At 39.8% G+C, this 24,598-nt stretch overlaps 1 protein-coding gene across 2 annotated transcripts in view; it reads right to left on the bottom strand.

Moving 5' to 3' along the window:
• rock2a (rho-associated, coiled-coil containing protein kinase 2a) overlaps positions 1-23,590 on the bottom strand; it is a 45,565-nt gene extending 21,975 nt beyond the window's left edge. Inside the window, exons 1-4 of one of the 2 annotated variants that reach the window (XM_085390783.1) lie at positions 22,719-23,590; positions 2,039-2,120; positions 1,391-1,491; positions 184-321 (exon numbers count right to left, since the gene is read on the bottom strand). In XM_085390783.1, coding sequence (XP_085246909.1) covers positions 184-321; positions 1,391-1,491; positions 2,039-2,120; positions 22,719-22,817 — 420 coding nt within the window. In that variant the 5' untranslated portion in view covers positions 22,818-23,590. The remainder of the gene's footprint in view (positions 1-183; positions 322-1,390; positions 1,492-2,038; positions 2,121-22,718) is intronic. The other variant, XM_085390782.1, reaches the window with a different exon arrangement.
• Positions 23,591-24,598: the final 1,008 nt, after the last annotated feature.

Here is a 24,598-nt window from a genome sequence, read left to right as displayed (position 1 = left end):
AAAACAATTTTGAGGTTTAATAAATTAACATATAAAACACATATTTTGCAGAAAATGTATTTCTTTGTTCTAAGTAAAACAAAGGATCCAAAGTAATCCAACTGGCAACACGTTCCCAGTGAATATTCCAATTAATGCACACGAAAGCTTTTTAAAAGCTGATCAGCAACTTAAATGCTGTACCTGCACAACCCAGGGACTGTTGGAAAAAGCCATGATATCTCTCTCTTCCCAGAAGAATGCTGAGTCTGAGCGTTTTATCATCTCAAATTTGCTGAGCAGCTTCATTGCGTAGACCTTCTGTGAGGCTTTATGTCTGACCTGAACAACAGGAAGATAAAGTTTAGAGATTCTCCAAAGTCTAATCTTACTCTATGAGAAAAGTTTGATGAAATGTACAAGAAAAGATACAATTACAATCACAACAGATAATTCATGAGTACATGTGCCACTTTCAGATTACAATACAATTAATGTAGACTCTTTTTTTTTTTTTTTTTTTATTCCCAGAGTGCATGCTTAGTTGTGGTTTGTAGAGTTTTCAAAAGTAAAATGGGGGCAGAGGCCTCAAGTATCAGGTTTCTCTTGTGGAACCGGCTCAGTATGTGAGTTCAGGATACAGGCATGCCCTCTACTTTAAAGACTCAGCTTTCCTTTTTGATAAAGCTTATGTGTAGGGTTGCATCCTTTGGTTATGCTGATATAGGCTCAATCTGTAGAGGGAACCCATTGCCTCTCCGTGTATTCATATGACACCACTACAGAACATAATTTGTGTTTTTGGTTGTTGGTTCTAAGTGTTCATCTTTTCACCGTCCACTCTCCCTTCAGCATAAGCAGCTGAGGTAGATGACTGGTTTACGGTGTCAGTTTGCACAGCAAACCTCGTCATGCAGAGAAAAGGATTATGGAAGTGAACAGGCATTTAAAAAGCTCTTTTCTGATCTTACTAACCACTCAAAGTCTTTTAGAATACAAGCCACAATTAACCGCACATTCATGCACTTCGAGCACTTGTATCTGCCTCACATCCACAGCCAATGTAGAATCACAAATAAACATAACATGTACTTCTTTGGACTGTGGGAGGAAGCCAGGGTACTTGAGGTAATAGGCTAAGGGAGAACATTCAAACTCCACACAGAACTATTCAACTATGCAGGAGATTCAAACCATGAACATTCATGCTATGAGGTAACAGTGCTAACCATGACTGTGGCAATACAAGCAGTAGATACTTTTGACATGCACTTCTCCAAAGTTAGAATCGTTTTGATGGTATGATGGATCCTTGATGGACGACTATACCACTTGTTTTTTTTATAGTTGCTTTTACAAAGCAACTATAAAAACAAAAACAGTGTTACCTGTTCATATGATCAGTACTTACCAGTTGCACTTCACCAAATGCTCCTCGGCCAATCACTTTAACTCTGTCAAAGTCTTCAGACTTCATCTGCAGATCTCGAATCTGGCCAATGACTTTCTCATCTGAAGCAAAAGTTTATTGACAGGACAGAGGAAATGAACGTGCATTAGTGTTGTAAATACAACGCAATTATTTAAGTGAACATCCTCTATATATTTATCCATCCATTTTCTACTACTTATCCAGGTAATGTTCCAACAATTTAAGCTGAGATGCTCAGACTTCCCAGAAGACATATATAAAGATAGATATAGCCACGGTTTTATCACCCATTGATTCACATGATAATGACTGATCCATAAAATGATAGACCCTGTGAAGTATATCCAGTTTTACTATTCTCTGTCTAACGAGTTTCATAGACAATAGTACTCTAATGACTACTAGAATTTACAAAATGAACATAATCTTATGTTAAATAACCTTTGAAAGTAGCAATCAAGAACAAACTCATTAGGAAGGCATTTATTGATTAATACAGCAAAGAGGCAGTATTTTATACCGAACCTTTTACATAAAGTGATGATTTGACTGGTTTTGATAATCAGCCTTTTCTGAATAATTGAGCTGTTCACCTTCTAGATAATCATCTCTCATTAAGCTACTCACATCTGTTTAAGAAGGTCTCAATGTTTTTGTTCTTTCGTAGTGCAGGGTAGCCCAAGTCTAAGACCAGCGCATTCATGGAGTCCTGCAAAAAAAGAGAAAAAAACCCCAAAACATTAATAATAAGCTCTAAGAGATCTATAAAAAAACCCTCCACAACACAGTGGAAATGCTTTGCAGGAAGGTGTTATGAAACCACAATGACACTGCACTGTTAAATAAATCAAAATCAACAAATGTACAGCAAAGGCACTAATGTGCTTTGAAGCAGTTCGAGGGGGTCACATGATTATCTAGAGGATTAACAATTCGGTTGTTCAGTGATGATGCGACGAATCCTACTTCCGGGCCTAAAGTAGTCTGCGTTTAATATGGCTTTTGTGTTGTTAACATGTTTAATGTTTTGTATTTTCTTCTATTTGATCTCAAAAAGCTCCTAAAACAGTCAGTGATCCCTGTTGACCTCCCTCAGCTTTTATGACCGCTAATCATTTATTTAAGCTCAGTTTTTAAAACCTTAGGATGTAACTACAGCCCAGCCCATGCAGCAGTATATGAATGACTAACCTCACTGGTTTGATTTTTTCCCTCGTATCTTTTCTTTGGCTTTTCATCAAGTCTGTCTTTGTACGGACCGGCATTGTTCTCCTTCATTTTGTACATACCTTTTTGGGGGGCAAAGAAAAAGCAAGAATTTATTGGAACCGAAGAATGAACGTTTTGCGGTGCTGCAAATGCTTGCATTTGATGCGGTACTTGGATTGTTTTGCCACGAGTTCCCGGCATGCAATGCACGAAAGTCACGTGGTCTGTCAATCTCTATTGTGGATGGATTATCTCAGTTGTTCTCCTGGCTGAAGTTTGGTCCTTTTACAGCATCCTGCCATGCGATTACATTTGTTCCTGACCACCGAGAACACTCACGTTAACTTTTATCGAGTGGGAAAAAAGTTCGCTTGTTTATATTATGCTAACATAGCTGTGTCGCTAGCGGTCACGTAGCACATCATTATATACCAGCTAGCCCAACTTCAGTAACCCTACAAACGTCACTGCTGTTTAGTTTTCTGTCTTCATTTATGTTAGAAGTGATAACAGAGCTGTACGTTTTAATTTGTTTCCAAAACCCCGCAGTCAGGACATGCTATATTGTATTTAGATAGAAGCTAGCGAGCTAACTCCCTGCTAACTTCTAACTCCGTTGAATGTCATAAATTCCGTTTTCATGGATGCCTGGATGTTAAACTCAATTGTTACACCTGGTAGAGCAGAACGCTGATCATTTTATTAAAGATGAAAGACTTTAGACAGTTTTTCAACTCTCAGTAATGCCATAGTGATCGTTTGATATATGGACCTGCAGCGGAGTTTAGGCCCAGACACGGCTAGTGACGTCAGACTGAACAACCGGATGGGATTCAGTAGAGCTGGGCGATATGAGATTTTTTTCATATCACGATATGTTTTTTTCATTTCAGGCGATAACGATATCTATCACGATATAAGCCAAATAACTATATTTGTAAGATTTAAATGTGCCGTTGCTCACAAGTAAAATGTGAAATAATCAGCAGCTTGTTTTTATTTAAATATTTATTTCCCATAATAAGTTCAACAGGGTAGATGTACTTAAGGAACATGAGACTTTTTCAGATAAATAAAGGCAAATATTGCAAACTACACAAAAGGCAGCCACTAAAGCGTTTAAGTTTCAAAATAGAACAAACAAAACAGACTAAATTGTCAATTCCACTTAGAAACAAAATATTAATTCTAAAAATAAATCTTAGTTTTACAGAAGAACAGACAAAACTGACTAACTTTTGTCAATATCAAATAAACTGAGAACTAAAAGGAAATTCTCAATCTCTCCTTGTTGTATAGCTGAGCTTTTCAAACACTTTTAACAGTTACTTTAGTCTGACAAAAGCCGAATGACGAATTAGCGCTTCCAGTCAGAGACTGAGGCTACGTCCACACGTACACGGGTATTTTTGAAAACTGAGATTTTCCGTTTTCGTTTTAAAAAATAATCCCGTCCACACATAAAGGCAGAAATGAAGGAAAACGCTGCTATGAACATGCCAAAGCAGCAGGTGGAGCTAGATTCCTAACCGTGCCGAAATGTTGGCCAATCAGAAGTCTAGAAGCCTCGGTGGGAAAAAGTAAACAAAGCTGGGGCATAGAAGCAGAACCGAGTCGTATGTGTGGACGGACAGTAACTGTGTGTATATGTAAGCATTTAAACACTGCAGAGAGTAGAATTAACAGTAACAGTATTGTAGAAATTCATTTCACCGAAACAATAACGTGGCGCACAGTGTGACGCATGCACCAGTTTATTGTATTTCCAGACTTGCTTTCGGCACAATTTACAGTGCACGCTACTCTGTTTTTTGTCAGACTTGAAATAGCCGAAATACCTTCACACTACGGAACTTCTATGGCTCTTCCGTTCGACAATCTCTCCGGCATTGGAACCATCATCTGTTTTCTCTTCGGTCACGCTCGGTTGATTTTTCTAGTCGGCACACTCATTTCCTCCATTACCCGCTGGCTCCATTACCCGCTGGCTGCTTCCCAAACAAACACACGTGCGGCTTGGCACTTGTGCTGTACGTAACAAGTCACGCGGACGTGACGCTGCAGCTGTGATTGGTTCGGCTCTGCGCTACTTAATTTGGATTGGCTGACCTTTTTTTTTTTTTTTTTTTTGAGGACAAGAGCGGCGAAGTCTATCGCGATAGCTTAATTTCTCTATCGAGTAAAAGTTATATCGCGATACATATCGTTATCGTTCTATCGCCCAGCTCTAGGATTCAGGATATGGTGGCATGCTGTCTGTCCTTCCTCCCCTCAGCAACAGCATTTTCAAACTTGTCACCTCTATGGAAACATTAGTCACAGTGCTGTTGCAAAACAAATCAAGCCATCATAAACGGCGCATGGATGGTAAAAGGCTGCGTCACACAGCAAATCACTGTGTTTTTGCATGAAATGAGACAAGTAGTCATGAGCTGCCAGGAAGTCTGTTGTTTGCATCAGCACTGATTTTTCACACATGATGCAGATGATGTGACGTGTGAGCACTCACAGATTAGGTGTCAAAACAAAAAGTGCATTCAAAATTTCCATAATTTGCCATTTACCAGTTTTTTTTTTCTTTTTCTCACTGAGATACAAGTCATTTGGCTGCACTTATTTTAAGGAAGTATGAACTATAAAAGAAATGTGTCATAATCAGTCAATACCAGCTTATTTTTATCCCCTTATCATCACGACACAGCCACTGGTAATGAATTAATCCGAAAGATGAACCATAAAACAAAATTAAAAATATGAAATCTAGTTTCAAAATTAAAAAATAAAAATGTATCTAATGTAGGGGAGACCATAAATTCATGAGGGAATCTGGACCTGAGCAATTTAAACAAACAAACAAACAAACAAAAAACCTGTATGGAGTATCTTTTGTTTTCTTTATTTGGTGCTTTAAATTTTTTACTTCCTTAGCAATAATATGCTGTTTTGGGTGCATTATGAAATGATACATTGTTAGTATTGCCTAACTGCTTTTGCACACATGTATCAAATTAAAAGTAACCCACACTGATAGTAAATAGAAAATATTCATCAGCAATCGCTTTAAAAATGTTTTTTTTCCCCTGCAAGCCAAAAGCCAACTGTATTTTTGATTGTTTTGGATTTTGAATCTAAATTTGTGACAGAGAGATGCTACAATGCATCTGAGTTTGTGTGTAAATAACAAACATTTAAACAATAGGAGCATAAAACAACCAAAATAAGAATGAGTAATGTAAAAAAAAATAAATAAATAAAAATAAAGGTAGAAAAAACTAAAAGGAATATATTACATTACAGCATAAAGGTCAGCAGTTCTTTCATCCATTGTCCATTATACTTAAAAAAAAAAAAAAATTTCTGAAAAGAAACTCCTTCGCCTTCAAAAGTGTTAAAAGATAACTCCCAGGTTCTTCGGAAAGGGTTTTAAGGAGATCCATATTAGTATCTTTCAGGCCGTCCAGTAAGCCCTTTAAAGCCATGGTTTTGTTTCCCAGCAGCACATTAATCTGAAAATCATTTGTACAGCATTTACTAAACCTAAGGGAGCAAAACCAAAAGGCTAGGCTGAGATGGGACCTCAGAGGGACCTCACATGACCTAAATAAGCAGCTAATGAGCATCCATCCTATTTGGAAAGCTTCTAAAAATAAATAAATAAAAAAAAAAAATTTTTTCAAGCATCTTCCATTCCAATAAAGGCAACATGCTAACTTAAAGCAAATCCAAATTCAACATTACAGACCACTGACCGCCTTTCTAAGGACAGTTTATGTTCTGTCTATTTTCTCACCACTGCACAGAACGAAAACAGTTCCACATCAATGCAACCCAGCGAGTCTGAATGAAAAGGGCCAACTTCCCCTCAGCATTTCATTCAACACAACAGTGCTCAACTTGACTGACTGGATACACAAACAGCAACTACATACAGAAGAAAATTGTTTTAACTGAAAGCTGTGTTCCTCGAGAGAGACAGACTGTGGAGCAGTGACTCATTTTTCCATCAGCAGCTGCCTTCTTGATTCTCTGATATTCTTCTGATAAATGATGAACACGCTGTTTCTATAACCCTTGGAAAAGAGGCGGTCCCAGAGATAAAGTCACCTCCACATACACGCCACACAGTCATAGGCTCAGACCTGCATTTACCACACTCATAGTGCTGAACACCCTCATAGTATTTATAGGCATGTGATTATTATTATTATTATTATTATTATTATTATTATTATTATTATTATTATTATTATTACAGCATGTAAAGTCAAAGGAGCTTGCAAAGAAAAGCGTCTGGACTTCTTTAAGTTGCTTGAAGACGTTTCACCTTTCATCCGAGAAGCTTCTTCAGTTCTAAGGTCAAATGGTGGAGAGTCCCAGATATAAACCTAGTGGGAGTAACCCCCCACAGAGGGACAAAAGGACCCCCTGATGATCCTCTAATCGCCTCACAGACATACAGCATGTAAATAGCATACAAAGTGCTTCACAACTTTTTGAAAATTCACACAAAGACACATCCCAACCTACAGTATATAAATTCATACCTGTTTACAGAGTCTCAGCTGTGATTAAAAAATTGACTACAATTTTAAATATGGGGACCGTTTCCAATAGTTGGATAAAAGTCCTTAGCGGCCGATGACTTCCTTAAGTCTAGACTCCATGGACATAAGTGTTTGGATGTTCAGTCAGGCTATCTTCAGTTGGTGTTCGTTTATGGGTATCTTTGCCTTCGGTTTTATGTTCAGTAACTGAAAAGCATGTGCTCCTGGCTGAGAACAGATGACTGACTTGGCCAATGAAGATTGTTTTGCAATGAGAAATTCTTTGGTTGTTTTTGCAATATACTTTGGTATATACATTGTCACAAACACTAGTAACTTTGCTTCCACCGTATCTGAGAGCTGATGTGGCATGCTTCTGTTCTCAAGTGGTTCCTTTCCTCCTAACTGCATGTTCGTATATGCATATTCTCTTGTTCATACTGGTTGGGACAAAGGCTGTGAGAATCTCAGAGTAGTTGCTTCGAGAAAATTAGAGAGACTAATTTAAAGAGAGGTATATTCAGTGACTGAGGCCATTAGGAAAGTATTTACCAATGTCATAAAGTAAGGGGGGCATGGGTTTGTCCCCCCCTCCAATAGGCTTCTATACAACCAAATTTCTGAGGAAATAGGAACAAGAGGAGTCACCCCATGCTGGCACTACACGCCTATCTTGTGTAGCAGCTCTACCACTTACAGGTATTTGAGAAAGTGTGTGAACAGCTGAATAAAACAAACCCAACATTAGACACACTCATTCTTGTTCTTCCTCTGACACACACAGTCTGATTCATGGACATTCCTGAAAAATGTGTGGCAGGCAACAAACAAAGCAGCTGATGAGTATTTACCCCAAACTAAACAGTGGCCAGTACATTATTACTCACAGATGTATTTCAGTTATTCTTGTGACATCTGATTACCTCAAACAAAACAAAACAAAAAAAAATTCTGTGATGCGTGTTGTCCTGTTATATTCTTATTTTTCCCCGACAGGAAGAAAAGCTGGGCACTGTACTGCAGTATCGCAGACATTTCATAAGTATGACCCAGGGCAATGCAGGGAAACCATTAAATAAGCAAAGGACGGACTGTTGCTAACCTCTAATCGTTACAGCGTGTAACAGTAAGAAAGTCATCTATCAACTTTTGTCAGCTATGCATTCCTCAACGGTCAATAAGGAGCAGTTCGTAACACTGGACCGAGCCAAATGAGAACATGAGAACACGACGCAGTGCATACGCTGCATACTTGTCACTTTCCTTTTTCTTTTCTTTTTCTTTCATTATTGCGCTGTTAGGCGTTGTGATACAATCAGTTTCATCACTTCCTTTCTAGGCTTCTCCACTTTTTTGTTCTGTAGCCTCTCAGACTTATCTGCCCGTCCTCCTCTCTCCATCGTTCTCCGCTCGGATGAAATCGGCTTACGTCGAGCGAGCAGAGCACTCTGTTTCATCAACTCAACTTCCCCATTAAAGGACCGACCTCTCACAAAACTACTATTTAAGGGAAAAAAATACACACATGTGTGGGGGTGGAGAGGGTTTGTCGGGTGCGTGTTTGTGTGCGTGCACGTGCGTGTACATATACCTACATGCACACATGCGCGAGCATGGCAATACAGGAAATGATCCACCCCACCCCAGGGCTGGCAGATAATTTCACTGTGTCATGAAGCCAGTCCCTGTGTGCAAGTCATTTCCTCTGAGGCACCGTTACTGCTGCTACTGCAGCTCTATATTCGTCAGGCGGTGAGAGACAATGAAAAACACATAATGGATGCATAGTAGCAGTGTCCAAAATTAGCTCAATGAATCAACAGCAAAAATCCAACAACCAAGCATATTTTCATATAATAAATCGTCTTTGTGTCACATTGTAAATTTGATTTAGTCCATATTGTATGTATAATAAAAAAGATGACTACAAATTTTGAAACAAAAAGTATTTTAAATATAACACATATTTATCAGAAGTTAATCAGACACTGCCCGAGTACATGTCTTGATCACGAAATTCTGCTGATTGATGTTTTTAAAGTAAATCTCTCAGATTAGTCTTTGCCGTTTAGTGGGGGTTTATTAGGGATCGTGCCTGGCAGGTACTGGTGTGTGTGTGTGTGTGTGTGTGTGTGTGTGTGTGTGTGTGTGTGTGTGTGTGTGTGTGTGTGTGTGTGTGAGAGAGTGAGTTTTGTGCATTACACTCCTGATTTGTTTGAAAAAACACTTTCAGAGTAACCAAACATAATTTCTTGGCACTTTTGATGTGTTCCATTTGTCTTGGAAGTCGGATGTCGGAGTGACATTACCATCGAGATGAGTGTGTTTAAATAGTAACATGATGTAGCAAACAAACAAACAAAAATAAAAGAAGCAGGATTTATTTTGCCCCTTAGCAAGGTGGAGCCACTGATGCATTATTAACAACACAACAGCATAGTGCTTGTTTATTGCACAGCTACACAACGTTCACAGATAGAACCCAGTCAATGCTTTGCAAATGGCTTATTTATTTAGAGTCACAAACACACTGCAGTGGTGGCACGGATTTTGCACTTTTACTACCGCTTGTGTTCACAGCCGCACAGCCCCCATTAAGTTGGGGTTTGTGGAGCGGCTCCAACTTTCCGAGTTGAAAATTCCGACTTCATCTCGGAAATTCCAACTTCCAACTTCAACTGGAATGCACCATCGGCCACTGATTCATTCCCATGATGTAAGTGTTCACTGAGGCCATTTTAATTCGGCTTTGTAGAATTCTTTTACCATTTTTAAATACAAAACAAAATATGACACCATATGTGGCTGATGTACAGGAAGACAATCCCATTGATTTTATTTTAAAAGTCATGGCTGCCATTGCAGATAGCAGATATTCCCTACCAGCTTGTTCACCTTTCACTGTTGATGCTTTGCACAGTCTCTCTCGATCACTGTACAGACTGACTCTGTATTCTGGACTGCAGCTGGCGATAGATTCTCTCTGTCAGGCCACTCTAACCAGAATCTGAAACTGCTGGAGACATGCGACAAGCTCACACCATTGTTAACCGGATAAACATTAGTAATACTAGTCTGCAGCGTCAAACCCCAAGAGCCTCACTTGAGATGAGCCTATTGTTCGATTATAGATTTGTCACAAATTTAAATTCTTCAACAAAACTGTCAGAAAGCATAATTTTCTTGCATACGATACTTTTATGATAACGGCAGTTGCCTGAGCATGCAGGCTGGAATATGTTAGTGTCTGTTAACAAATCAAGTGTATTCGTTTAGGGTACTGTGTGCATAGCTTAAGTCATTTTCAAAGGCGAAAGAACAGCCCACAAAACCACGACAGGCTCCGTAAAGTGACTTACAATCAGTCCTGCCGGCTATCTATGATAAAACAAGCAGCACTGCTCAGCATTTTCCACCAGAGACGGACACACGCCTGAAAAGGCCACACATGCAGCAAATGTACGTGAGATGCATCCTTTTTCCTGTCCATGCAATGAAAGCAAACATGCACAATACATCTTCAAAGTAAGCAGAATGTAAGTGTCATTCACAAGTTCAGAAATTAACTGCCAGTAACCTGTCACATATTGTCAAAGTGAAACGGCTCAAACAGAAGACTGGAGAGAGAAAGCTCTACACCCAAGCCAGCACACCGTAAAAGATCGAATGGAGAAGGAATTCAGTTTTGCAGATTTCCAACTTTGGACATGAAAAAGTTGACAAAAGCTGTTTGCTGACAGTTGCCACGAGAAATGCAAAGTAAACACTGGTAACGCTTGGACTGGCTGCAGGCACGTAGCAAACATTCCCCATTTACAAGCTGGACCTCATGGTGATATATTTTTCTTATCCTTGTCCTTTCTGTATCCCTCCTTTAAATAAGATGAATCAAGTGTGGGGGAGGTACAAATAAATGTTACCATGGTGATGATGAGAGGCTCCACAGCGAGAGTGATATTATGTTGGTAGACACGCATTTGGTTTATTTTATTTTGTTTGCTAATTGCACCAGTCCACTTCAAAATGCTTTCCTGAACCACATTTATAGTAATTCTTACACTGCAGGATTAGCAGTAACCTCAAAGGTCATGCATAATAAGCCATTTAGTGCATTGGAGTTACACAAGGGAAATGACTGCAAATAGCTCTTTCAATTAACTTCCATTACTATAAAAAAAATAAAATAAAATAAATGTAAATGCAAAGGCGACTGGAAGTCTGTGGAAGCAGCATTTCTTGAATATTAAATAAGTGGTTAAGTCTCTGGGGGAACGAAGCTGCATCAATAGTTTTAACTTCAATGAATTTGAGACAATAAACAATAAACAGGTAAATATATAACCTTACTAATAATGACAGTCACTAAAACCACAAAATACTGACAATACTCGTTCCTCATTCCTTTAAAATGTGACATAAACTGCCATTTCTGGTCTTCATTTAGTCGTCTCCCCCCCCTTAAAACAGGAATGTGTTTTAAGTCCAGTACACAGGCCTAGAAACCAGTCAGCAACCTCCTACCAGCCACCAATAACAAAGGCAATTTGTTTGTTCCCCAACTTTTTGGCAAATGGTTACTGTCTCTGCAATATCATTTGCTAAAGCTCCGATAAGGGTCCTGAAGACGGTTCAGTCACACACAGGAGGGTCACCTGAAAACACAATGTGTATATCCTGACTGACTGGCAAGTGGTTGCTTGAGAAAAAAGGTCACAAAGAGGGTGATGCACCAAAAACATCCTTGCAACTCCTTTGGTCACTAGGAGATTGCCACAGTAGCCCCCGGTTATAGAAATAAAGCATAACTTTTACTGTAAAGGTGAACAGTCTCCATTTGGTTTATGTTACGTCTTTTTTGTTGTTGTGATTACAATTGTTAGCAACAATTGTAATCACAAAGAGGTTTTTGGTGCAGCACCCTCTTTGCCAGCAATTTCTCCTAGCAACATCTAGTAGCCAATGGGGTTATTGACTGGCCTCTAGGGCTATGTGACTGATGCCTTGCAGTCACTAAGTTATTTTTAATATTTAATTTAATTCAATTCAATTTTATTTATATAGCGCCAAATCACAACATAAGTCGCCTCAAGGCACTTCATAGATACAGAGAAAAACCCAACAATCATATGACCCCCTATGAGCAAGCACTTTGGCAACAGTGGGAAGGAAAAACTCCCTTTTAACAGGAAGAAACCTCCGGCTCAGGGAGGGGCGGCCATCTGCTGCGACCGGTTGGGGTGAGAGAAGGAAGACAGGATAAAAGACATGCTGTGGAAATTTACTGCATTTAAAATCATACATGTTTATTTTTTACATTCATGATTTTGGACGTTTTGGTCCTCTGTATATATAGCCCTTTCGGATAACTAATGTAGTGTTGGCTTCGCTTAAATTAAAGGGAATGTTTATTTCTGTAATAATGAATGTGAATAATTACAGATTATCCAGTCAGTTTCTTTAGCACACTTTGATATATAGTGGGCTACACTTCCTTGTAGAGTTATTAACATCCTTACAGTCTCCTTGAGCTGATAGGTGTATCTTCCCAGTCAGGCTTATCAGTATGAATTGCTATGTATCTATTAGATGGCTCTTTATCTCTGCTATACTGTAATCCAGCCCGTGGGTTATGGCTCGTCGCATAGCAACTCCTGCAAAATACAAAGAGCTGAGACTGGTTGAAGTCGCAGGAGGCAGGCATTTTATAAGAGCGCCGTTTCAGCACATTCTATTCTTCTCCCTTTTTATTTACCCAACCTGCCGCTGACAGAGCGGTTGTTCTCCCCTCGCCTGCTTCCATTCTTTATCACCCTATAAAAAGCCACGTGGATCCACCAGTCAAGAATGCAATGATGTTAACCTGAAAGAAGCTAAAAGCAGAAAAGGAATAGCCCTAACTATTAAAAGTCACAACCTCCCTCTGCTCCACTTTTAGTCCACTCCCCCCCACCACTCTTCCTCTCCTCATAACCGTCTCATCACTAGGCATGTGGAACAGAAAACAAGCAGCACTGCTCTGAGCTTTAAAAGGATTGAGCAGAAAGTTGATGTTTTGATAGAATTCCAGCAGTTTTAAAAATAGTTGTGTGGATAAATGGTGGGCTGGCCAGCCGGGCAGAGCGAGGGGACCTTGCCAGGCAGAGCCCATAAACTCTTCGAGAAAGACAACAGCAGGAATCCTGGGTTCACAAATAGCGCAGCTAATGTCTCCACTGGGAATAACAATTACTTCTTGCTCCTGAATTTGACATATTTTTGTCTCATGCTCCTGCGCCCTCCCCACGCTTTATTATTAAGTACACTGAGGAATGTGCCAGGAAAAAAGGGGCAAGGGAAGACTGCTTGCACATAAAAACTTAATCTCAAATCTTATAATAACGATGTTCTGTCAACCAGCCATTCTGCTGTTTGACATTTAAAGTCATGTTCTATCCATTGAGCACAAAGACTGCATTTGTGCAAGGCACACTTCATTTTGGCGGCAACCTGTCACAATTCATACTAAAATGTTGTTTTTACTGACAATTAACCCAAGGATTACATCAAGCCTGCCCTGGTTAATGGCTACCATTTTCCAGCAAACTGTTGGGCCTCAAGTCTCTGAAAAAAATTCCTCTAATTAAGCAATCCAAGAGGGAAACCGAACCCTTTCCTTAGAATTCAGAAATTCCTTTATTTTAAGTCTATTGCCACAGACTGTATAAAAGACAGACATAGTTTCTTAGTTTAAGAAGTGAAGCCAACTTAGAAGTTTCCTTAACCTGCATTCCTTTTAATGCCAGCAGGATGTGATGCCTGCAGTTGCAAAAATTACTTACAAAAATCTATAAGTAGTAAATGTTTTGTGTCATACTGAGTAAAATGTTCTCTGGCTAACAGCTTTCGACAGTCAAAGCCACCACGCATTCAGCACATCTGGTTTGAGCAGGAAACAGCAGGATGGCAACAGTGAAAAAAATGCTCTTCAGAAGCTAACCGGTGACAACGTGGTGGCTATTTCCATATGTTCTCACATTTATAAAATGCTTTTCTGGCCTTTTCTAACCTCTTTAGGCTACAAGTTACATTCTAGCTGTGCATAAAGTGTGTTATTCTATACATTTCAAGTACTTAATCTACTACACACCCACAGCCAAACCATACATGTGTTTGGACTGCAGAAGGAAGCAGGGTTCAAATGAGGCGAGTTGCCTGTGCTAACCACTGCACAACCATACCACCCAATATGAGGCAAATTTAAATTACAACACACACACACACACACAAACAAAACAAAAACATAGCACTAAGATGACATCATTAGGCTTAGATTTTGTTTCGATCCTTTGGCATGTCTATGAGTACATTTGTATATAAATATTTTTAGTATAGACACAAACCATTTCAATTATAACTTCCAGCTTCAACACAAACACTCCCGGTCTAAACTCGAGTGCGAACATACGAATGTCCTTGTTTGTGTTTACTAAAGGCAGTGAACTCACTGACAATCTGTAGCTGTTTGGTAATGAGCTGTATAGCTCTATTGTTGCTGCTGGCTACACACAATGCAGGCTGTGTGTTGCTAAGATCAACTGAATAAATGTTGTTTGCTTGTGAAAATGGACACTAATGCGTATCTATGAGTGCCCGAGCCTGTGCATAAGCATGTGTGCATGACAGAAAGTTTGTGTATGCGTGTAGGAGGCTGTGTTTCACCAGCAGGTTGTGATGGAATGATAAGGCTGAGGCCAGATGGATTGTGCGTTATGCGTGGGAGCCTCCTGTTCTCTTCTCTGCTCTTCTCACTCACACCCTCAGTTGAAACTAAAAATATACCAAGACTCAGGTATTAAACTCCTCAATACTCGCGCCACCGGGGGAAGATTTTGCACAGCATGACAACAAAGTCAACAACAGGATTTTTGCCGTCACTGTTAACCACAAAGCCATTTGCATAACTGAGTTCATGACCTTTACAGTTTTGATCGGTGTGGGAACTGAAAGTTCTTCAAAAGTTAAGTCTTCCTGCAGAGCAGTAAGATTCAAAAACTATGCAGGAAGGTCACAGAACCTGAGTGCTGCATTATAACCAAATCCTACTTTAAGTTAAAATATCAACCACAGTCTTTATGTCTAGACAAAAACAGCAAAGAGATTAAGGTGAAATCTCTGTGTGCATACATGAGAACCCTACACCACCGTAAACACATCAATATCTCAGATTTCAGCTTTGCTTCTAGTCCAAATGTCATATTAAGGAGAAGTCTGGTTTATTTCAACCTGGCAGACTTCTAAATATTGTGTCTGGAAGAGTCATGTTAACTTTATATTCTCTGTTGTGGTGACTGAGGGAAATGTGGACTCAAAAAATATGACAAAACTGGCATGCTGGCCCAATCACTACCAGCGTCTTTTGTTATGTGTGTGTGTGAGGCTGACTGAGTGTGGCCATAGTGTCAAAGTCCTTCCAATTCTGGTTTAGAGTAGGCTCAAAGTCCACAGAAGAAGAGCCAAATCACATGGATGATGACACAGGGAAGACAGAAACGCAGGAAAATAACACAAAGTTCCTGTAACACAACACAACTCAGGAAACTAGTACTGTTTCCTGCCCTCATGTTTGATGCAAAGAGGGGGGTCATTCCAATGCCACAATTGGAAAATCTCCATGTAAATTTTGAGAAAGTCAATTCTTGTGCTTGCATTCTTCCTCATTCTAAACTTTCTTCTCACATCCCTGTTGGACAGCTCCTGACTCATATCTTGTTCCATTTGTCTGAGGCATTATATAACATGAAATCAAGGTGCTGAGAATTAGGTGTTTATTAATGTGTGGGTATTTTAAGGTGTGGACTTTGATTTTTGTTCAGTTAGTAATTAATTTTTTACAGCTGGCTAAGGAAAAGCAAAATGAACATTCAAGATTTATCAGAATTTATTTAAGTAATGGAATACAAAGTATAAGTGTTTGCATGAACTGCCTGCAAGTAGTTACAGAAAAACAGGTGATTGCTGTCCAAGATTAGCTCTAATCTTTTCGACTTGAGAGCAGCCGCTTCACTAGAGATTTTCTCAAAAATGTGTCCAACAAACTGTAACACGAGAAAAACAAGAGCAGGGGTACAAATGTGATCATTAATTAGCTACAGTACTGAGGGCAAAGATCCATCTTCAAATATGATCTGGCATCAACTGCAAAGAACATATTATATATAGTTATAGACTTATGATGTTAAGGGAAATGACTGTGTCACTTTTTATCAACTCTCTGTTGTATTTCTTGCACTAATGTTGCAATTTAGCTTAAAAACACAGTCTGACTCAACCCACTGCCTGCTTTGATGAACTGCTGTTTACAGTGGTTTCAAAATGGTCACACTGGGCATATCATATCTGAACTGCAAGTGAAAAAAAAAATAACAGTTTGAAATTGTATATGGGACACTATATAAGCAAAAAACAATTTACCTGTGATAGGGCAACACTGAGAAGTGAACATCAACACAAAGATGTATAAAGTTGTATTCAAAATACATGCTGTGCAACACAAAACAATAATAATTTTTCCAAAATCTAAACTTGCTCCCAAATGTAGAGCAACCCATTGAGTGTCCAATGTATAGGAAACAGCAAATGAGGAAACAAGGAGGTTCATTTTGGACAAAAGTTCATTCTTGGCCAGGTTGGGTAACTTCCTGGGGTTCTCAGAGTGTAGCTGACAGGAAACCACCTGTCTGACACGTAAATCTTTAACAACCAGCATCATATTACTTTAATCACCAAAATTAATGAGATGCAACATGTCAATTAGTTAGCTTTATTAGTGTAAAAAAGGCAGGTGTTGGTTTTTGCCCTTATTTTGCTTTTGTGCTAAGCTACGATCTATGGTATTAATGATCTCTGCAGGTAAACATGCAACATTGACAACCAGCCAAACATCCGTGTTGTAATGCAAGACATACACATTATAATTAAGTAGAGGACCCCTCTACTCCCCGATTTGCGCCTGCAGACACGGTGGCAGAAAGCCAGCAGAGACCAGAGTGTGTCCTTGCAAGATGAGCTTTGCGGTTAAACACCACGCCTAACAATCAGAACTCAACTACCAGACGACCCAGTTCCCTACATCAATATTTGTCCTACTCCTGGGTTATTTTTTAAGTTTATGGAAATCCCCTGTAAAGGCATATGCTTTTAAGTTCAGCAACTAGATGATGTTTGCTAAGCCAATGAATAAATAATCAGAATTAAAATACTGACCTAAATAAATACATTTTTAAATTTCCCCTACTCTTTTTCTTTCTTACAGGCCTTAAGTGTTTTTTTATTTCCAAAAAAGCCTCTGGTGGGCCATGTATGGCTTTAATAAACAAGGAAAACCCTTATCATGTTTCCTAGCTCTGACCACTAAAGGAGACCAGGAGCTGCATAACTGAAGTGAAGGTTGACATTTTGAGACTGCTGAGGGTTTGCACACCCAGAAGACGCCGGGTCTTCTTCACTGGAGTGGAGCGAAAAACCAAAAAAAGACCATGGAGAGGCCCGGCCGACTCACCAGAGGTGGTGTGGAGCCGAGAGACCGGCTTGTTTTGAAGGAAAAAAAAAATTGGCTGGGGCCACCATCCCCAGTGCCTTATAAGGCAGTGTTTCTATCCAGCTAGCACACTGAAGCCGGGTCTGGTCTGCTGCTGCTGTTTGCCTGAGAGCAACTCAACTACACTCCAGAGAAGAAGCCAAAACTCAGGTTGACAAAGAGGGGATATCATTTATCCCAATAGCTACAGAGGAAGAAAGTCTAGTGTAGGTGAGAAGTGGAGTGACAATAAGTTAAAGGGGAGGGGAAGAAAGAAAAAAGCTGAAGAAAATGGGAGATGAGAAGACAAAAAAATTAATGGAAAAAAACAAAACAAAATGAAGCATATACGAGTAGGAATAGGGAGAGAAAAAAAGGGCGTGAATAACCAGTACTAAGCAAAAGAGACAGCATATGTATTAAAAGGCTTTCCCAACTAATGCTGAATAAAAAGAGCATCACTCCAAATGATCTTAAAAGAAATGGACAGGGATTGCCCCCCAGAGATAAACTGGAAGGCATCATACAAGCTTTTAGCTCTATTTCCCATATCATTCACACATAAGTGCTGTGCATTAAGTTATCTGCACGCCCTGGGCCTGCAAAAGTATGAAAACACAGTTAACATACCTGCAGTGTGTTTAACAAGCCTGAGGGGAGGGGCTGAGAGAAAAGTAGGGCCAGGGAAAAGAGATAAGGCTAGAAAGCGAACGGGGAAAGTGCAGGCAGGACAGAAGTCTATGGAACTTTGAGCCCCATGTATGGCTGCCAACTATTTACTCAGTGAGGTCATTTCCTTTAGGACAGCAGAAACTTGAGTGATTTGCAAATAACCTGTCCATATTTTAGTTTTGTCTTTTTCTTTAATTCCGGGAAAGGCCCCATCTTGTGCTTGCTCCTTAACAATCACTGCCTGTACTTGGAGCTGCCAAGTTAAGTCCTGCACTTCAGTCAGCAGTGGTGTCCTGCCAAATAACGATCCCTACCGTTTGCACAAGGGGAAGGTTGCTGAGACTTGAGGTTACGCTTGATCGAGTGCTGATAGAGGCAATATAGTGATCTACAGTTTATATAACCAGAGAGTGGGGCGGCATTAACGCATCATTTAAGTATTATTTTTTCCCCTGGCTGTTCTGTGGCTGGATTTACAGATAGCAGCAGCTCTGCCCCATCTCATCACAAGAGTTGAAGATTGACTAAGGAAGGTGACCGAGTTTCCCTGACAGATGCTGCACATTCCTCCACGTCAGTTTTCCTTATCCTAAGGGAAGCCTGCCCACTGCTCCTTAAATGCATTACCTTCATGATCACTTAAAAAAGAAAAGGAAAGGGGAAAAAAAAGCACAAACCTGAAATTAATTACCGAGTTTCCTTCACTAAGCTGTTAGTGAGAAGAATAAATAAAGGGTCCACACAATGTGGCTCCCTCTGGTACCGTTGCCATGCCACAATAACAGGGGATTTGTGATTCATTATTTACCAAATATGAGCCTGTGAGCAATTATCTAGGCACTTTAAGTATGCATGTTTTTCCTTCACCTGCAACCCCCCCCCCACCCCCACCCCCAAAACCCAAACAAAAACAAGACATATCTTAGCATTTATTGTTTGTGTGCATGCGTGTGTCTGAACACACCGAGCAGCAAAACTTCTTGATCCCAGCGACAGCACCGAGGCTGCTAAAAATGGAAAACCGCAGCCTGTTCTCTCCTACGCATGCTTCCCACTCAACTTTTGTCTCAAACACTCAACACCTCTCTCTCCCCAGCTCATGTGCAGGAAGTAAACACCACCGGTGGTCAAGTTATGCCGAATTCTTCCTCAGGACTTGACCAGGATTGCCTCAAGTTGTATGGAGGGGGGCGGGAGAACCCCAGGGGAAGGGATGTATGGGAAAGGGGGGGTGGGCTGAGTCAGAAGGGGCCCATTAAAAGGGGTGAGGTGATGCTTTTTAAGATAGAGCTGACAGTGTGTTTGCACTCTGTCACATCCAGTTAGGGGCCCCAGAAATTCAAACACCACCCTCTAACTTTAAAGCTAAAGTAGGCAACATCACACAATGTTGGCTAAAAGTTACAGTTAATAGGTCTGAAAATAGCTTGGGATTCCAGCTTTCCTAGGGTCCAGAAAATAACCGAGATCTAAATTTATTTTGGGAGAACAGAGCTGATCTAAATTGTCGGAAGACCTCTTTTCCCATTTAAGCCCAAAGTCGTGATATACACTGGTGTAATGGAAGAATTTTTCCACTGCCTTATGCAACGTTAGGTCATCACAAAACTTAAAGACAGACACATTTAAACAGTTTCAATTCTAATACATCAGTCCTTCGCCAACTTAGAAAGCAAGAGTTATTTGATTGTATCAATGGCAATAATTGCAAACGCTATCCTTATTTGGCTCAACATCCATTACTTCTGGGCCATCGTCCATACCCTGACAATCACTGAGCTGCTAAAGAAATCACCAGATGTGGGTGGTTAATGAAAGGTCTGCAATCAGGCAAGTCCATCGTCTGTTGGCCCAAAAAAAAAAAAAAAAATCAAAAAATCTTTCAATTGTACGTCACATAAGCGGCTGTACAAACAGGTCTGACTCATCCCCGCACAGGGTAAACACAGGGACCTGAGACATCGTTCACAATCTCATAACTTCTGACCACTTTACCTCTGAGGAAAAAAATTCAGGGAATGCACCGTCTCACTCCCCTCTCCCGAGGAAAGCAAAATAGAAATGGTTGCCAGGCTGTAGGTGAATAAGAACCAGCGTGTTGATGTAACAGCACACGGACAACCAGATTAAACAAAGATTACTGGTATGATTTTTTTTTAAGGGAAGATAAACAAGAGTATGCAGATGCTACTGTGCTGATATTACACAGCATGTTCAAATTTCCTTTTTTTATTGTTAGTTATGTGGAATCTGCGGTGTGAACTTCTTCTGGCTTCTGAAGTGGGGTGTGCTGGGAAAACTTCGAGAACCAATGGCCAAACTGGAACATCATCCCAGATCGCTCAACAAAAAGGCACTGACATTTATACCACAAGGGTTTTGGATTATCACAGAAAATAAGCTCTGTGGCAAATTGAAAGTTTATGATATTTACATTTTTCTTTTCTTCAAATGGAAAAATCTCCATAAACTTGCACCAATATGACCACCACGAAGCAACTGTGTTTGCTGTGATGGCATTGAAATCCAAAAACAACTTATGTGGTCTTACTCAGCCACTTCCTCTTGTGGTGCCACTTTGGCACTTATTAAAAGAACAAAGCTAAAGCAAATAAAGAAGTAGTCACCCAACTTGAAGAAAAAGAAAAAAGCTTGCAAGGGGGAAAAGGGGATCAGACAAATGACACATTATTAGAAATGAACAGGGAGACTTTTGCAGATATCACCCGAGGGAGATATTAAACCACAAATACCCAAATCAGTTGGCATCAAATGATGGTTACCCTGTCAGCTCCCAAGTGGTCAAAGTCCGAGAAAAGTCTGATTATCCCAAAGAGAAAACAGCAAGCGAGTGGTTGTCATGGTCAAACTACATAGATTATTTCCAGCAGTAAGAACACATCTGGCTTGGACAATCTCCCATTGTTTGCTACATCTGAGAAAAAGCTCTTTTGGACAATGACCAGACATGACTCTTCCCATGCTACATTCATGTATGTATAAACACACACACAGAGGCTATCTTAAATTTGAGGCCAATATTCAAATGGGGGGGGTAAGATAGCTGTCAGAGAAAGACAAACATGATAGATTTTACATGCCTCTCAATTCTAATCAAATGCAATGCTATATGTAAGCACCAGAGCGTACTAAAATCCCACCCTACAAAACAGAAATATTCAAATCAAAATGATCTCCAGTCAGAATCTAATAGCAGCTGCTGAGAGTACAATAGACTAAACACATACTCACTGTTTTACCTCTTTAAAGTTAGTTTTTCTCCTTCAGCTACAAAGATATCATGAAACTAATCTTCAATGATTTTCATCATTACTACTACTACTACTACTACTACTACTACTAAGGGACAAAATTCCAGTTTCCAGAAGACTATATTAATTAACTGTAAAATTAATTAATTAAATTAATGAATTAAGCTGGTGGGCAAATATAGAGAACCGATTTAGGCAATATCCAGAAACAAAAAAGTAAGCCATTCTCACATTGTTCATGACACTGACATGATATAACCTAACACTTCCAATAACTTATATATTTGTTTTCCTTAATACTATTGCTCGTTTATTATCTTGTCACTTATTTATATTCGGGAGGTCAAAGGGGAAAAACAAATGGAAGATGAATATAATTTAAATAATAATTAAGTGGAACTTCAGATAAAAATCTACACATTTACCTGAGTGGTTGAAACAGTAGGAGATACGCAGTTTTACAACTTCATACTAATTGTTTTCTTCTCATTAAAATAGATAAATGTTAGGTGGTACAGGAGTATGAGACAAATTTTCATATTTTCTTCTACTTTAATTTTTAATTTAATTCTAAACACTTATTATATATATTTTCTGATATTAATTGCTGCCAATATGGTTTATTGGATTTTTGGCAGACTGGGTCCTCCATAGCCAACATCCTAGTTGCATACCAGTGTAGGAAGACTGCAATGGTTCTGTGGTTACATCTGGGACTGATAGGACTACAGTGGCTTGGTGGGCCCATATGTTATCTAAAAATATTAGTCTCCATGAAAACACCCAGGGGAGCTATCTCAAGTAGTTAATCCTAATCTGTAGACAGGCCTCAAAGAGCCCCAAACTGCTCTGTCTGCACCCAGATTTAACTATTAATCAGGCTTGTCTACAGTGTCTCCACCAGGCGATAACACTTAAATCATAAACGGCACCGTTTTAACATGAAAAGGTGTTTAAATGCAATTAGCTCACCTGAGGGCGTGCATGCGTGCCTAGCCATTCAGCGATCAGACAACATCATTAATAACCTATGAAGTGGATCCCACTTGACTCACCAGTAAACTTTCCAGGTTTATGGCAGATCTGGGGTCTCTGATCATGTCCTCCAGCTTCTTCAGCCGGGTTTCCATCCTCCTCTCGGCGCCCAGCGACATGACTGCGCCGTCGTTGGTGGTTAAAAGTTGGGTTTTAAAAACTAATGAAGAGGCTTTTCCAAACTGTTTGAGTTTACATGTGAACCCTCTTTGTTCCTGGCTAATGGCCGCAGGCCTGGCGGAGCAGCCTTTGGGCTCCCAGCCCACCCAAATCGCTTCCAACAGGAATGGTGTGCACAACGAGGAGAAAATATTCCCAATGCTTCCAAAAACATAAAACTTGCCAAGTGAGAGGGGGCCGTCAGTTAGCAAACCCGCCCGGCTTTAAGCTAGGAATGACGACTTGAACTATCACCTCTCGTTAAGTGGAAGATGCATTTTTTAAACTTGGCGATAAAGTTTGAATTTACCAGCAACAGGCAGCAAAGCAGGGCGTTTTCTTTGCCCCCTTTTTACTCCCCTTTCCTTCTGGGTTTCGACCGCTTGGATTTTTTTTTCTTCCTGGACTTGCTATCTTTAGGAGGGAAAAAATCCGCTTCGTTTCACCCCATTCAACAACGCTTTAGCCCGTTAGAAGTGGAGTTTATCCTCGGTGCTGCCACAAGTCCTCCGAACGGGTAATAACGTCTGCTCTCCCGCGCTGAATTTTTAATAAGCACTCGCTCGCCTCTTCCTGGATTTCTTCTCGCATTTTCGCATTTGTCCTCCTCGCTTCAAGACGTGGACGCCAAAAAAAATAAGTTTCTCTCGCAGAAAAAACTCATCCAGCAGCTGAATTCCTCACCGTACACTCACATCTACACACCAACACACACGGAGGCTGTACTCTCGCACTCTCCGCCCCCTGACATCAACACACACACACACCGAGGACTCAATTACCCATAATCCATCAGTCCTGCCCTCCAACCTGGATATAGCTTGAGATAAATTTCTCGTGTAATCTTTTAATATCAAAAACTTTAACTCTTCTCTTTAGTAGGTCAAAAGTATCCATTCTTTGTGTAGTTCATAACTGTAATAAGTTTATATTTTTAACAATAAGTACGAGCAAGACAACCACAAAGATGATCAAAAGAAAGTACACTCTTTTCAAATTCTAAGGTTTTATATAATAAAAATAACTAGCTCGTCTGAGATTTTAGAATTTGGCAATACAGCTTCAGATGAACTGGGAAACATGACATATTACACCATGTCTTTATTTATTTCGCACAAAATAAGCTGAAACACAATACAATATACTACTTAGGGGAATTCCTAGTGCTGTCACAGAAGCTGTCTTTGCAAAGAGTGAATAAGATAAGATGACAAATTCCTTTTTAAAGTAATCCAGTCTGCATTTTAGGACTTTATATCTTCTATCTGAAGGTGACAGTCCACACTCAAGATGGAGGATATGTAACAAGTTTGGCAGGATACAGGTTTCTCATAAATGAATTGGATGGAGAGGTCCTCAGTTTACTTTAATTTTGCCAGGACAGAAAGATTGACATGCCGCGCAGATATGTCATACTTCGTGATGCACTCCAATACATTGTTTTCTGGAAAGCACCGAACACGGTTAGTTGGCATAACAAAAAAAAATTAAAAATAATTCGATGCCTGATGCCGATAATCAAATCCACTTGATTATTTTGAGTACCTCTATAAAAGCAGAAGTTTTAGCAGTTTCCTTGTCTGCACCATTCAGGTGTGTGCAAACACAATATCAAAGAGATACAACATCTGCACAGATCTTAGAAAAGCAGTTGCTGCTGCTCATCATTCTGGGCACGGTTATCTGGCTATTTCCCAGAAATTTAAAGTCCATCATTCTACAGTGATAGAGACAGTCTTCC

Source organism: Rhamphochromis longiceps, linkage group LG19 (assembly GCF_057381845.1).
Source record: "Rhamphochromis longiceps isolate RC_006_pf linkage group LG19, R_longiceps_female_GT1.1, whole genome shotgun sequence".
Lineage (NCBI taxonomy): Eukaryota > Metazoa > Chordata > Actinopteri > Cichliformes > Cichlidae > Rhamphochromis > Rhamphochromis longiceps.
The sequence above is the reverse complement of the archived record's forward strand: the minus strand, read 5'-3'. Positions and strand labels throughout refer to the sequence as shown.